This window comes from Doryrhamphus excisus, linkage group LG2 (genome assembly GCF_037039965.1).
Source record: "Doryrhamphus excisus strain RoL-2023G ecotype Guam linkage group LG2, RoL_Dexc_Guam_v1.1, whole genome shotgun sequence".
NCBI lineage: Eukaryota > Metazoa > Chordata > Actinopteri > Syngnathiformes > Syngnathidae > Doryrhamphus > Doryrhamphus excisus.
The window spans coordinates 28048829-28061123 of record NC_136358.1 but is presented as its reverse complement, the minus strand read 5'-3'; the positions used below and the strand labels follow the sequence as shown (position 1 = coordinate 28061123).

Sequence of the window (12295 nt, the reverse complement as noted above, 5' to 3'; positions counted from 1 at the left end):
CTAACTAAATGTTATACTAACTAACTAAATGTTATACTACATGTTATACTAACTAACTAAATGTTATACTATATGTTATACTAACTAACTAAATGTTATACTACATGTTATACTACATAAACAATGTCCAAGACAAGACTGGTTCACAAAGGTCAAGAGATGCAGAATGTAAATGTTGCTTATGATGTGACCCTTGAACGCACCTCGAGCATGGTGCTGTTCCACAAACGAGCACGGACATAAATCTTGGCCGAACTGGTCATGTTCAACAAAGGACACGTGAAGGTCACGCATCTGGCCGTGCCCTTGGAGCATTCCTACAAACATCAAAACGTACGGTTACGCCACACGGGCACCCGAGGGTTAACAGGAAGCTGGGTAGCCAGCTCACCAACAAGTAGGATTCTTTTCGCGGCGTGAGCAGCGTGAGCGTGGCCTGTGGCTCGGTGATCTGCAGCTTATCATTGGAGTCGTCTATCTTGATCTGCCTTTTTACACGCGTTGATGCACTTTCTGACAACTGGGGGAGGAAGTGGAACAGACACATGACATCAGAGGCGTGGAGAAAATGACTGGGTTTGATCAGGAAATTGCACTCAAAATAGAATTTGCACATCTCTTTTCTATTTGGGGCCCAGTGATGCTTCAATGTGGTGAAATGTTCCGACCAGAAATCACTTAAACATAGGCTTTTTTTTAAAATATGAAACACAGTCAAAGCCCACAGTAGGTCACAGTAGTGTGAGACGGTGTTTGTAATGTTTATAGTTGTGGTTCTAGTCTGCAGTGGTGTCATCTAATCAAGTGTCAGGCAATGTTTTTAACATTTATATAAAACTGTAGACTTGGAAATTAATGCACAGGAACAATCTTTGGGCAGGGACCCAAGTGGACCTCAGCAATGGCCAAAGTCCTTAGAATATACTGGCAAGGTCATTATCCGCCCTTTGTCTGATTAAAGGTTGCATTGTGGACAATCAGAAAATCCAAAGATGTCTCACAGTTAGATTGAGAGGGTTGACGATGTCTCCAGGAGGTCTACACTCTGTCTCCGATTCTGCTTGAACCATGATCTGAGTCAGGTACAGAAGCCACTTCCCGTTGGACACCTCAAAGGGCCACTCAAACTCCACAGCCAGGGTCCCCAAGTCCCCCAGAGGTTGTCCTCTCATGTGGACCTAGTTGGAATAAATAAAAAAACATATGGTGTGACTTTGTATCTCCAAATAGCATCCTCCTCTGCACATGGCTGCACCACAAAGCAATATTAAACCCCAGACAGTGAAGCATACTGTATAGTCCTAGAGGTCTAATAAAAGCCAAGTGACTCACGTTGAATATGAACTCCAGCAAACTGCCCACGTCGCTGCTGTTCACCATAGCCGACTCGCCCATCACCGTCCCGCCAAATTTGGTCTGCACTTGTTCGTTTTTTCTGCACGGGCAAAGACGTTTTATCAATCAGGAGTCAAATGTTGTGATTTTGTGTGGAACAAGTCAATGAAACCCACATGGAGAACGTTGGGATGATGGTGTTCTCAATCAGCAGCGTCACCGGCACTGGATGAAGGTCGCTCTGCTCACTGAGACTGACGCAAGCAATGGATGACAACAGTGAAGTTCAGTGCTAAATTAGTTTCAAATACCAAGGCAGAAAAGAAGAACTAAATAGTTTTTACAGGATGTATTCTTTGTCAGTGTTTGATTTCCTTTTAAAGGCAAAATCTCCATCATCTTGCCATTAGTGGTGTGTCGGTCATGAACGAACGGGTCAAAAGAACTAGTTCTTTTTTGTGAACGCAATGAACGAGGTCATCGCCCCTAAAATACTCATTCAGTCCGTTCAGTTGCAAATGTTTTTTTTTTTGAAAGGGTTAGGGTTAAGGGTCAGTGACCTCGTTAATTCCGTTCACAAAAAAGAACTAGTTCTTTTGACCCGTTCGTTCATGACTGACGCACCACTAGTCATCACGTGGTGTTGCGCTGTTGAGTCGGAACGAACGTGAACATGAGAGAACGGACTGACTCGACACGACCGACCAATTGACAGAAATGAACGGATCTTTTAACTGAATGAACCGTAATTATCCGGTTCACTGAAATTAACAGTTTTGCCCACCACTATTTGCTATGTCAGTGGTGCATGTGACTGACAGGAAGAAAAGCTCTGACTCGCTTTTTTTTTTTTCACTCTGAATAAGACAATCCAGCTTTTCACAATAGTTATAATAGTATTTTTAATATTTATGTATTTATTATAGGGCTGCACGGCAGTTGAGTGGTTAGCACGCAGACCTCACAGCTAGGAGCAAGTTCAATTCCATCTCTGTGTGGAGTTTGCATGGGTTTTCTCCGGGTACTCCGGTTTCCTCCCACATTCCAAAAACATGCTAGGTTAATTAGCCACTCCAAATTGTCCATAGGTATGAATGTGAGTGTGAATGGTTGTTTGTCTATATGTGCCCTGTGATTGGCTGGCCACCAGTCCAGGGTGTACCCCGCCTGTCGCCCTAAGACAGCTGGGATAGGCTCCAGCACCCCCCCCACGACCCTCGTGAGGATAAGCGGTAGAAAATGAATGAATGTATTTATCATAATAAATAATAAACAGCATCTCTCAGGTTATTTCCAGTTCTTCGCTACCAAATAAACAACCCAATGAGTCCAAAAGCGATCCATACGTGGACAGAAGCAGCTGAGACTCGATCTGCCGCGTGTACAGGTCTATACCTGATGTCTCCAACCTCAGGGCAAGTGACACCTAATGATACGAGGACATAAAAAGGCCACTTATTTTCAGCAGATGTCCAAAAATAGAACTCCACGGGTGAAATGTACCTTTTCTTTTCCTTTGAGTGGATTCCCCAATTCGCAAAGAACTGTGCCCTCGTAATGACATTCAACATCGTGGTCCTGTAAGGAAAAAAGAACGACCCTCTTTAATGCAAATACTCATGGGTGACTTTAGATGCATGAAAACTCAGCTTTATTACCCTGAAAAAGACTAAAACATAGGATGCTATTGGTTCATATTGAAGTTATACAGGGACTGCTGCCCTCTAGTGGACGTACCTGGGATCTGACACCAGAGTATTTCAGAGCATCAGGGATGGTGACATTGAGCATGGCCTGGTGAGCATCCTCCGCTAGCTTTCCTCTTGAAGGAAAGTTGGTCACCTCCACTATGAGCATTATTATCTTCATGCTGCTGTTGAACTGAAAGATTTGGACTTTGTCCTGTCTGGGTAAAGGAACACATGCGTGTTTTATTCATTTGGTTTTTAATTCCAGAGGCGTCACTATTCCGACATTATGCTCACCTGGGGAATATTTTTTCCTCATTGTTGGCAAAATGAGCTTTGAGCTGCAGGTTGCTGGTGCATTTGTTGTCTGACCCACACGCCTTTTGGAAGTTAATCTGCAGGAACAGTCAAGTCATATTGACATCAACAGGAAGTGCTATTTCTGTGGGGAACTTGTTTATCGTTTATGTGAATAGGAAAAAGGCCATGTAATTTGGGGCTAACATTGGGGTCTCAATTCCGGTTTCAAACATTTGTGCCAGTCAAAAGTGAGCATTGATGGTGCTGTGATGTCATGTTGTTGCTGATGATGATAAACAAGAGAAAGATCTACCTTGCTTGTACTCGTACCTCTGATCTTTGGGTGAGTTTCTGCTCTTGACTGAGAACAGGGAATGAGTCCAGGTTCTGAATGGAGCGTCTTGATTTGGGTTTTTGTTCAAACAAGGACATGTTTACAGAGAAGACCACCGGCTCCAATTTGTCTCTCACAGGCGCCTTTAAATGCATCCGAGGAGATGATACCGCGTTACATCGCTGAGACGTTCAATGTCAAGATGCCATGATACGAATTGGAGACTCTACCACAACATTCAAGTTGAGAACTTGACACTTGGATTTGGCGGACGGCAGGGTGAGCGTTCCTGTGTAGGTGTCGTGGTTGTTGTCCTGGAAGCGAACACGCGGACTCCTTCTCCTCTCCATGTCCGCCTCCACCGTGTACTCCACCGCTGTAAGTAAGCAAGCACACACACGTCACGTTATTATTGGTTATGTCATATTTTTGACACAAGTGAGATTATTTGAGTAAGTATGACGGACTCACTGATGTCTTTCTTGAAGTTTTTGTTGCCGTTGCTTAAAGTGAAAGACATGCACAGAGTGGCTGTGATGCTGTAAATAATAAAAATAAAGCAATTAATTTCATAATACTATAACATAAGCCAGTATGGGATGCGTCTCACCATGCTGTATTTCCTTGGCACTGATTAGGATCCACAATCTTTGGCTCCACGGTAAAGTCCTTAGTTAAGTGGACCACTGGCCGACTCCTGTCAACAAGGAACTTCATGTAATGTAAAAATTCGTTTTACTAACGGAGGAAACTTTGCTGTGATAACTTGTACCTGAGCAGGGCGATGCGGTCATCAAGCGAGCCCACTAAGATGTCAGGGTAGCTGTTGTCATCCATGTCCATGCCTGCGCTGATAGAGTAGCCGAACGTCTTGAACGCACCACTATCCACTGATTTCCCCTCTATCACCTGCAGAGGGCGACAAAAATTAGATTAGATTCAACTTTGTTGTTATTGTTCATGTCACTGGTACAGGGCAACAAAATGCAGTTAGCATCCAACCAGAAGTACAATTTTATAAGTACCTTAGTAGTAAGTAAATGTCGAAAAATGGACAGATCTATGTACAAACTATAACAGGCTATGAGGATATGTACAGGGATATAAATGACTATAATATGGCTATTGCAGATTATACAGATTCTAAACAGTATGCACAGTATGGATGTGACAATATATAATAACAGTAATATGTACAGTATTGCAATGAAGTGACTAGAGTATGGCTATTGCAGATTATATAAATTATAAACAGTATGATCTATGAATGCAACAAGATATAACAGTAATATGTAATATGTACAATATGACAAAGATGACATCAATGTAAGATTCAAAGGAAGATAAATCAGATAAATTAGGACTTATGTTACCTGACTGGGCTTATTTGAGATTCCCTTTTTACTTCCTGTCCATATGTAGACCTTGCCTGTATCATGGAACGGAGCTCCGACTGCAAAGTCTGCACATATAAAGATATGTATTAATAGTATAAGGCCTGTAGGGGGCAACCTAACACAACACTAACACTGTACTTCCTGTTTTGCATAATGTACCTTGAATTTTTCAAGGAATTGACACAAATAATAAATAATAATAAGCCATCACATCCATTTTTTTAATGCATTATTCTTTCTATTACTAGTTGTTGCATTTATATTGTATTGTTTCTCCTACCTACCTTGGAATCCATCCTGGTTGATGTCACCAATGGCGGCCACTGCAAGGCCAAATGCAGATGATGCCGGCCCCTTTAGAACTGTAGTAGGAGTCTTCTGGAAGGATCCATTCTCGTTCATATAGATATAGACCGCTCCTCCCTCATCCTTCATGCGGTCAAAGTAATAGGGGGCGCCCACTATTAGGTCGTTCCAACTGGAGGCACAGAAAACAAAAATATCTATTTAAACACTCTAAATTTGAACACAAACAAACACAATTCTCGGACCCCAAAAACTTAGAGAGGCGCTATGATTTCAAACATGCCCCAAAATATGGAAATATGGATGGTGACATGATCTAATGTGATGGGCCATACTTGTCGTTGTTGAGGTCTGTGACTGCCAGACTGCTCCCAAAATACGAGCCCACTTGTTCCCCGGGGATGATGAGCGCCGTCTCGATTTTGGCGTTAGTCTTCACCCCAAACATCACAGAGCCCTTGGACTCATCCCTGGGGGACCCCGCCAGCACTGTGTAGTCATTAAGGCTCAGTAGCTTCTGCTCTTCGAGAACAGAGTAACCTGCAGGAGACACGATAAACTGTTATCAGGCAAAAAAATGATACAATGCACTAGTTATTGTATTTTACATATTACTAAATACCTTTTAACGCATTAATGCAGAGTAACGAAGAAACATTTACCTATGTAGTTGTTAGATCGCTTTTTCAGCTGTCCAATGTCTTTGTCAATAGAGTCCCATGCGTTGGCTGGATCAGAATCTCTCGATATAACGTGAACATTTCCTTAAAAAGAGAGAAACCAGACAAATATTGGCTTTATGTGCAACAACACGTGAATAATTCATCTTCATCCAAGTGCGCACCTTGCCACACGAAGCTGCCCGGGGCACCCACGTATACATCGTTCTCATTCATCCCGCCCGAGATGCCCATGTTGCACATGCCTTCGAGCTCCATGCCAAAACCCGGGTTGCAGACCTCGTAGCTGTGAGTCTGCCAGCCGTCATCGGGGTCATAGGTCAGGTCGTTACTCCTCACGTAGCACTTTCCAATCATCTGTCGCTGCTCTTCCGTGCCGCTTTGGATAATCTTGACATAGCGGTGCCCACAGGCCTATAAACCCCAGAAGAGTTTCAGTTAAAGAGCCATTTAAAGCAACAATTGGGAAACAAACAGACTACAAGGAACGTAGCAAAAAAAGCAAACATGCTAACTGTTAGCAAGCTAGCATCTAACGAGATGGCAGTCTATAGCGAAAGCGTCAAGGCGATCCTACAATATCCCTGCATCACGCCATGTCTGTATTAGCCTTTAGATGTGAGGAATACGGTTAAAATGTTAACATGCTAACAGATATCATGCTAGCACCAAAAGTGCAGAGAAAGCATTCCTCCATCATGCCATGTGTATGTAGGCCTTTAAACGGGGGTAAAATAGACAAAATTCCAACATGCTAACATGTTAGCATGGTGACACCTAGCAAGATAGCACTAAGTGGCGAAAGTGCCAAGGCAGTTCCATAGTGTCCACACATAATGCCATGTGCGTATTTTCATTTAGATATGCATAAAAAAGTCAAAATGATAACATGCTAACACTTAACATGGTAGCATCTAGCAAGAAAGCACCAAGTCCCAAAAGTGTTAAGGCAGTCCCATAGTGTCCCTACATCATGCCATGTGTGTATTTGCCTTTAGACATGAGTAAATTAGCTAAAATGCTAACATGCTAATGCTAACGGTTATCATGCTGGCACCTAGCGAGAGAGCCTCAAGTACCCAAAGGGCCAAGGCTGTCGTATAACCTCCCTGCATACTGCCATGTGTGTATTTGCCTTTAGCCATGAGTAAATTAGCTAAAATGCTAACATGCTAATCGCTATCATGCTGGCACCTAGCGAGAGAGCCTCAAGTACCCACAGGGCCAAGGCTGTCGTATAACCTCCCTGCATAATGCCATGTGTGTATTTGTCTTTAGACATGAGTAAATTAGCTTAAATGCTAACATGCTAATGCTAACGGTTATCATGCTGGCACCTAGCGAGAGAGCCTCAAGTACCCACAGGGCCAAGGCTGTTGTATAACCTCCCTGCATAATGCCATGTGTGTATTTGTCTTTAGACATGAGTAAATTAGCTTAAATGCTAACATGCTAATGCTAACGGTTATCATGCTGGCACCTAACGAGAGAGCCTCAAGTACCCAAAGGGCCAAGGCTGTCGTATAACCTCCCTGCACACTGCCATGTGTGTATTTGTCTTTAGACATGAGTAAATTAGCTAAAATGCTAACATGCTAATCGCTATCATGCTGGCACCTAGCGAGAGAGCCTCAAGTACCCAAAGGGCCAAGGCTGTCGTATAACCTCTCTGCATAATGCCATGTGTGTATTTGTCTTTAGACATGAGTAAATTAGCTTAAATGCTAACATGCTAATGCTAATGGTTATCATGCTGGCACCTAACGAGAGAGCCTCAAGTACCCAAAGGGCCAAGGCTGACGTATAACCTCCCTGCACACTGCCATGTGTGTATTTGTCTTTAGACATGAGTAAATTAGCTAAAATGCTAACATGCTAATCGCTATCATGCTGGCACCTAGCGAGAGAGCCTCAAGTACCCACAGGGCCAAGGCTGTCGTATAACCTCCCTGCATAATGCCATGTGTGTATTTGCCTTTAGACATGAGTAAATTAGCTAAAATGCTAACGGTTATCATGCAGGCACCTAGCGAGAGAGCCTCAAGTACCCAAAGGGCCAACCAAGGCTGTCCTATAACCTCCCTGCATAATGCCATGTGTGTATTTGTCTTTAGACATGAGTAAATTAGCTTAAATGCTAACATGCTAATGCTAACGGTTATCATGCTGGCACCTAGCGAGAGAGCCTCAAGTACCCAAAGGGCCAAGGCTGTCCTATAATCCCCCTGCATACTGCCATGTGTGTATTTGCCTTTGGACATGAGTAAATTAGCTAAAATGCTAACATGCTAGCAATTAGCATGCTTGCACCTAGCAACATAGCATCAAGTAGTGAAAGTGGCCAGGAAATCCTGTGGTGTCTGGATATGATGTCATGTATTGTTTACAATTGCATGCATGACTTGCATTGTCATATTTTTCTAATTTTTCTCATTTTCCTCTTTTTTTTCTAGTTTAAAATCTCGGGGCCATCTCACCAGCACACGACCCTCCTGCTGCTTTCTCTGACTGGCCACGGTCACGCCCAGCCACATGCCCTCCACCATATCGGATGGGTTTGCTGTACAAATGGATTCAATGAATTGAAAAGCTGTCGTAAAATTCACATTGAAAATGACTTGAATATCAACATCAGCTGCTGCTGTCATAGTCGGGGGAATATTGTATACGATATTGTATATGTCATGTGCATCCCAGCCGTCTAAAAAGTCTCATCACTCACGTGAGCTGATAAGGTCTATTCTGGAGCAGTCGGAGTCATCTGCTGTAATGGGACAGGAGTAGACGGCACCCGTTTCATTGACGTTAGTCAGCGACAAGGCTTTCTCCTTAGGCGCTCCGATTAGAAGCCTGGACACACACACACATACAGATGACAAGATTAGGTCTCATATTCATCAGCTCTGTATGACAGTACTAAGACTATAGCATAAAAGCATGAAACCTCAATTGTTGATAGTTCATGTGCAAAAAAAAGTTCATCAAGGAACCATATTCAGCCATTTAAATTTGCGTCTTAAAATATTTGTCTATTTGACGATTTGATTCGTCATGTTGCGGGTGTTTTGTTGTGTGGCCCAAAGATGGCAGTGTTGTTCACTGCATGCATTCAGTGTCCGCCTTCAAGAAATTTTATTTCAAATAAAAGTCTCACTCTTCTACAGCCATCCAAGACCATTCTCGTTGTACCATGGGGGTACCATGACTGCTGCTGAACAACCAAGTCCCAAAAGTGTTAAGGCAGTCCCATAGTGTCCCTACATCATGCCATGTTGTGTATTTGCCTTTGGATATGAGTAAATTAGCTAAAATGCTAACATGCTAACGATTATCATGCTGGCACCTAGCGAACATTTTACAAACAATGTTTTGATTTTTGTTATAAATATCCAATTTTGATACAAAATCTGCCCATTTTGTGCTAATAAATAATTGAAATGTATTTATGTATTTATGTAATGTATTTATGTATTTAACCATGTGATGTGTATACTTACTAAACATGCTGAGGTGAGCACTAGCTTTGAACGCTGGGAAGATTGTCAACATTTCCTGATTTATTCACTCATAATGGCTACCATAAAGGTCATTGTAAGTGTGGAAGAAGTTTGAAAAGGTTAAAGATGACCCCAAAAAAGACCAAATACATGGAAGCGGTTTTTGGGTTGAAATAGTACCTTGACTCCAAACTATTCTGTAACATTTATTAGTATCAGTAATTACCTCTAGACAAAGATACTCATATAAAAAAATGTGTTCATGATGTTCAGTAAAGTCTACTGCAGAAAGGGAAAGCCAGACCGATGAGATGTCTGGACAACGCCACTCACATTCATACAAGGTTGGTGGTTGACCTCATCGTTTTGTTGCCCCCACACATACACACGCTTGATATATCAGCACCTTTCAACACGGTGAACTTTGAAGTGGAAGGATTATTCCTTGGTGCCGTGTGTGTTGGCGACACACTATTGACTGTCAGCACCAGGATTTATTATGGGCACTTGAAGGCGGAAGGTGCGGACAAACTTGTTTACAATGGCTGACCTGGTTAATCACGTGCAGATAGTAAAAACGTACGGCCATCAGAGTGAAAGGTTTTCTGATAAAACCTACACCAGCTGCCTAACATACTGCATCATCAGCGTATCGAACAAAACCATGTTTTGCTTTTTCTTTGACTTTAACTGTCTTATTCACTTATGTACCGAGTCGTCAGTATACATAGTCACAAACTGTAGTGAGTTACACATTGTCAAATAAATCTGCCCGCATAGACACCTGCCATCCTATCAGTAGATCAACAAGCAGACAGTCATAACTACTACCCCCCCCCCCCGATGTCTTACCATAACATGTATTAAAGAGATGATTTTGCTTTGCATTAAAAATAAATCAACCAAATGCTTTCGTTCTGCTACATAATAACCAACCTGAATCGTTTTCGATTGAGTGGTGCATTTATCTTGTCACACTGACGTTATCGGCTCTGAATCATCCGTCATCTGGCCTTGGTGATGACAAGCAACAGGAGTCAAGATGGCCTCTGAAGGGCTGACAATGGAACGCCGTGGCGATAGGAGCTTCAGAAATGGAGACTCCACTGAGGTATGTAGAGGGTACCGACGGTGTCTCGTTGCATGTTGTGTGAGGTGTTAACATGTTATTTATTTAAAACCTCACACAAAAAGGGGCCTGGGAAGCATCCAAAAATGGCATAAAATGCCAGAGTTTGAGGGTGGTGATTTTTGACAAAAAACGTAAGGGGTTAGTATATCATTTTTTTTCTCCATTTTTTCAACTTGCTTAAAAAGCACTTTTCTGTCAAAAATAAAAGTGGAAACCTCACACACACTCAACAGGGGCATGAGAAGCATCCAAAAATGGCATAAAATGCCAGAGTTTTAGGGTTGTGATTTTTGACAAAAAACGTAAGGGGTTAGTATGTCGTTTTTTCTCATTTTTTTTCAACTTACTTCTAAAGCACTTTTTGGTCAATAAAAACAGGGAACCCTCACACACACACACACTCAACAGGGGCATGAGAAGCATCCCAAAATGGCATAAAATGCCAGAGTTTTAGGGTTATGATTTTTGACAAAAAACGTAAGGGGTTAGTATGTCGTTTTTTTCATTTTTTCCAACTTGCTTAAAAAGCAACTTTTATGTTAAAAATAAAAGTGGAAACATCACACACACTCAATAGGGGCCCCAGAAGCATCCAAAAATGGCATAAAATGCCAGATTTTGAGGGTTGTGATTTTTGACAAAAAACCCAAGGGGTTAGTATGTCGTTTTTTTCATTTTTTCCAACTTGCTTAAAAAGCAACTTTTATGTTAAAAATAAAAGTGGAAACCTCACACACACTCAATAGGGGCCCCAGAAGCATCCAAAAATGGCATAAAATGCCAGACTTTGAGGGTTGTGATTTTTGACAAAAAACGTAAGGGGTTAGTATGTCGTCTTTTTCATTTTTTTCAAATTGCTTCTAATGCACTTTTTTGGTCAATAAAAACAGGGAACCCTCACACACACACTCAACAGGGGCATGAGAAGCATCCAAAAAGTTTTAGGGTTGTGATTTTTGACAAAAAACGTAAGGGTTAGTATGTCGTTTTTTCATTTTTTTCAACTTGCTTAAAAAGCACTTTTCTGTCAAAAATAAAAATGGAAACCTCACACACACTCAACAGGGGCATGAGAAGCATCCAAAAATGGCATAAAATGCCAGAGTTTGAGGGTTGTGATTTTTGACAAAAAACGTAAGGGGTTAGTATGTCGTTTTTTTTCTCCATTTTTTCAACTTGCTTAAAAAGCACTTTTCTGTCAAAAATAAAAGTGGAAACCTCACACACACTCAACAGGGGCCCCAGAAGCATCCAAAAATGGCATAAAATGCCAGATTTTGAAGGTTGTGATTTTTGACAAAAAAAAGTAAGGGGTTAGTATGTCATTTTTTTTCTCAATTTTTTCAACTTGCTTCTAAACCACTTTTCTGTCAAAAATAAAAGTGGAAACCTCACACTGAACAGGGGCCCCAGAAGCATCCAAAAATGGCATAAAGTGCCAGACTTTGAGGGTTGTGATTTTTGACAAAAAACGTAAGGGGTTAGTATGTGGTTTTTTTCCTCCATTTTTTTCAACCTGCTTAAAAAGCACTTTTCTGTCAAAAATAAAAGTGGAAACCTAACACACACTCGACAGGGGCCCCAGAAGCATCCAAAAATGGCATAAACTGCCAGATTTTGAGGGTT

The 12295-nt window shown here is 41.8% G+C and overlaps 1 protein-coding gene across 2 annotated transcripts in view; it reads right to left on the bottom strand.

Annotated features, from left to right (window-relative positions):
- itga3b (integrin, alpha 3b) overlaps window positions 1–12295 on the bottom strand; it is a 32390-nt gene that overhangs the window by 5196 nt on the left and 14899 nt on the right. For both annotated transcript variants that reach the window (XM_078789050.1, XM_058061228.2), the window contains exons 2-22: window positions 8763–8890; window positions 8518–8600; window positions 6205–6454; window positions 6023–6124; window positions 5696–5900; window positions 5339–5532; window positions 5031–5119; window positions 4430–4566; window positions 4268–4354; window positions 4129–4196; window positions 3888–4033; window positions 3654–3800; window positions 3321–3418; window positions 3073–3241; window positions 2839–2913; window positions 2682–2761; window positions 1512–1589; window positions 1333–1435; window positions 1002–1178; window positions 392–520; window positions 204–317 (exon numbers count right to left, since the gene is read on the bottom strand). In XM_078789050.1, coding sequence (XP_078645176.1) covers window positions 204–317; window positions 392–520; window positions 1002–1178; window positions 1333–1435; window positions 1512–1589; window positions 2682–2761; window positions 2839–2913; window positions 3073–3241; window positions 3321–3418; window positions 3654–3800; window positions 3888–4033; window positions 4129–4196; window positions 4268–4354; window positions 4430–4566; window positions 5031–5119; window positions 5339–5532; window positions 5696–5900; window positions 6023–6124; window positions 6205–6454; window positions 8518–8600; window positions 8763–8890 — 2659 coding nt within the window. The remainder of the gene's footprint in view (window positions 1–203; window positions 318–391; window positions 521–1001; window positions 1179–1332; window positions 1436–1511; window positions 1590–2681; window positions 2762–2838; window positions 2914–3072; window positions 3242–3320; window positions 3419–3653; window positions 3801–3887; window positions 4034–4128; window positions 4197–4267; window positions 4355–4429; window positions 4567–5030; window positions 5120–5338; window positions 5533–5695; window positions 5901–6022; window positions 6125–6204; window positions 6455–8517; window positions 8601–8762; window positions 8891–12295) is intronic.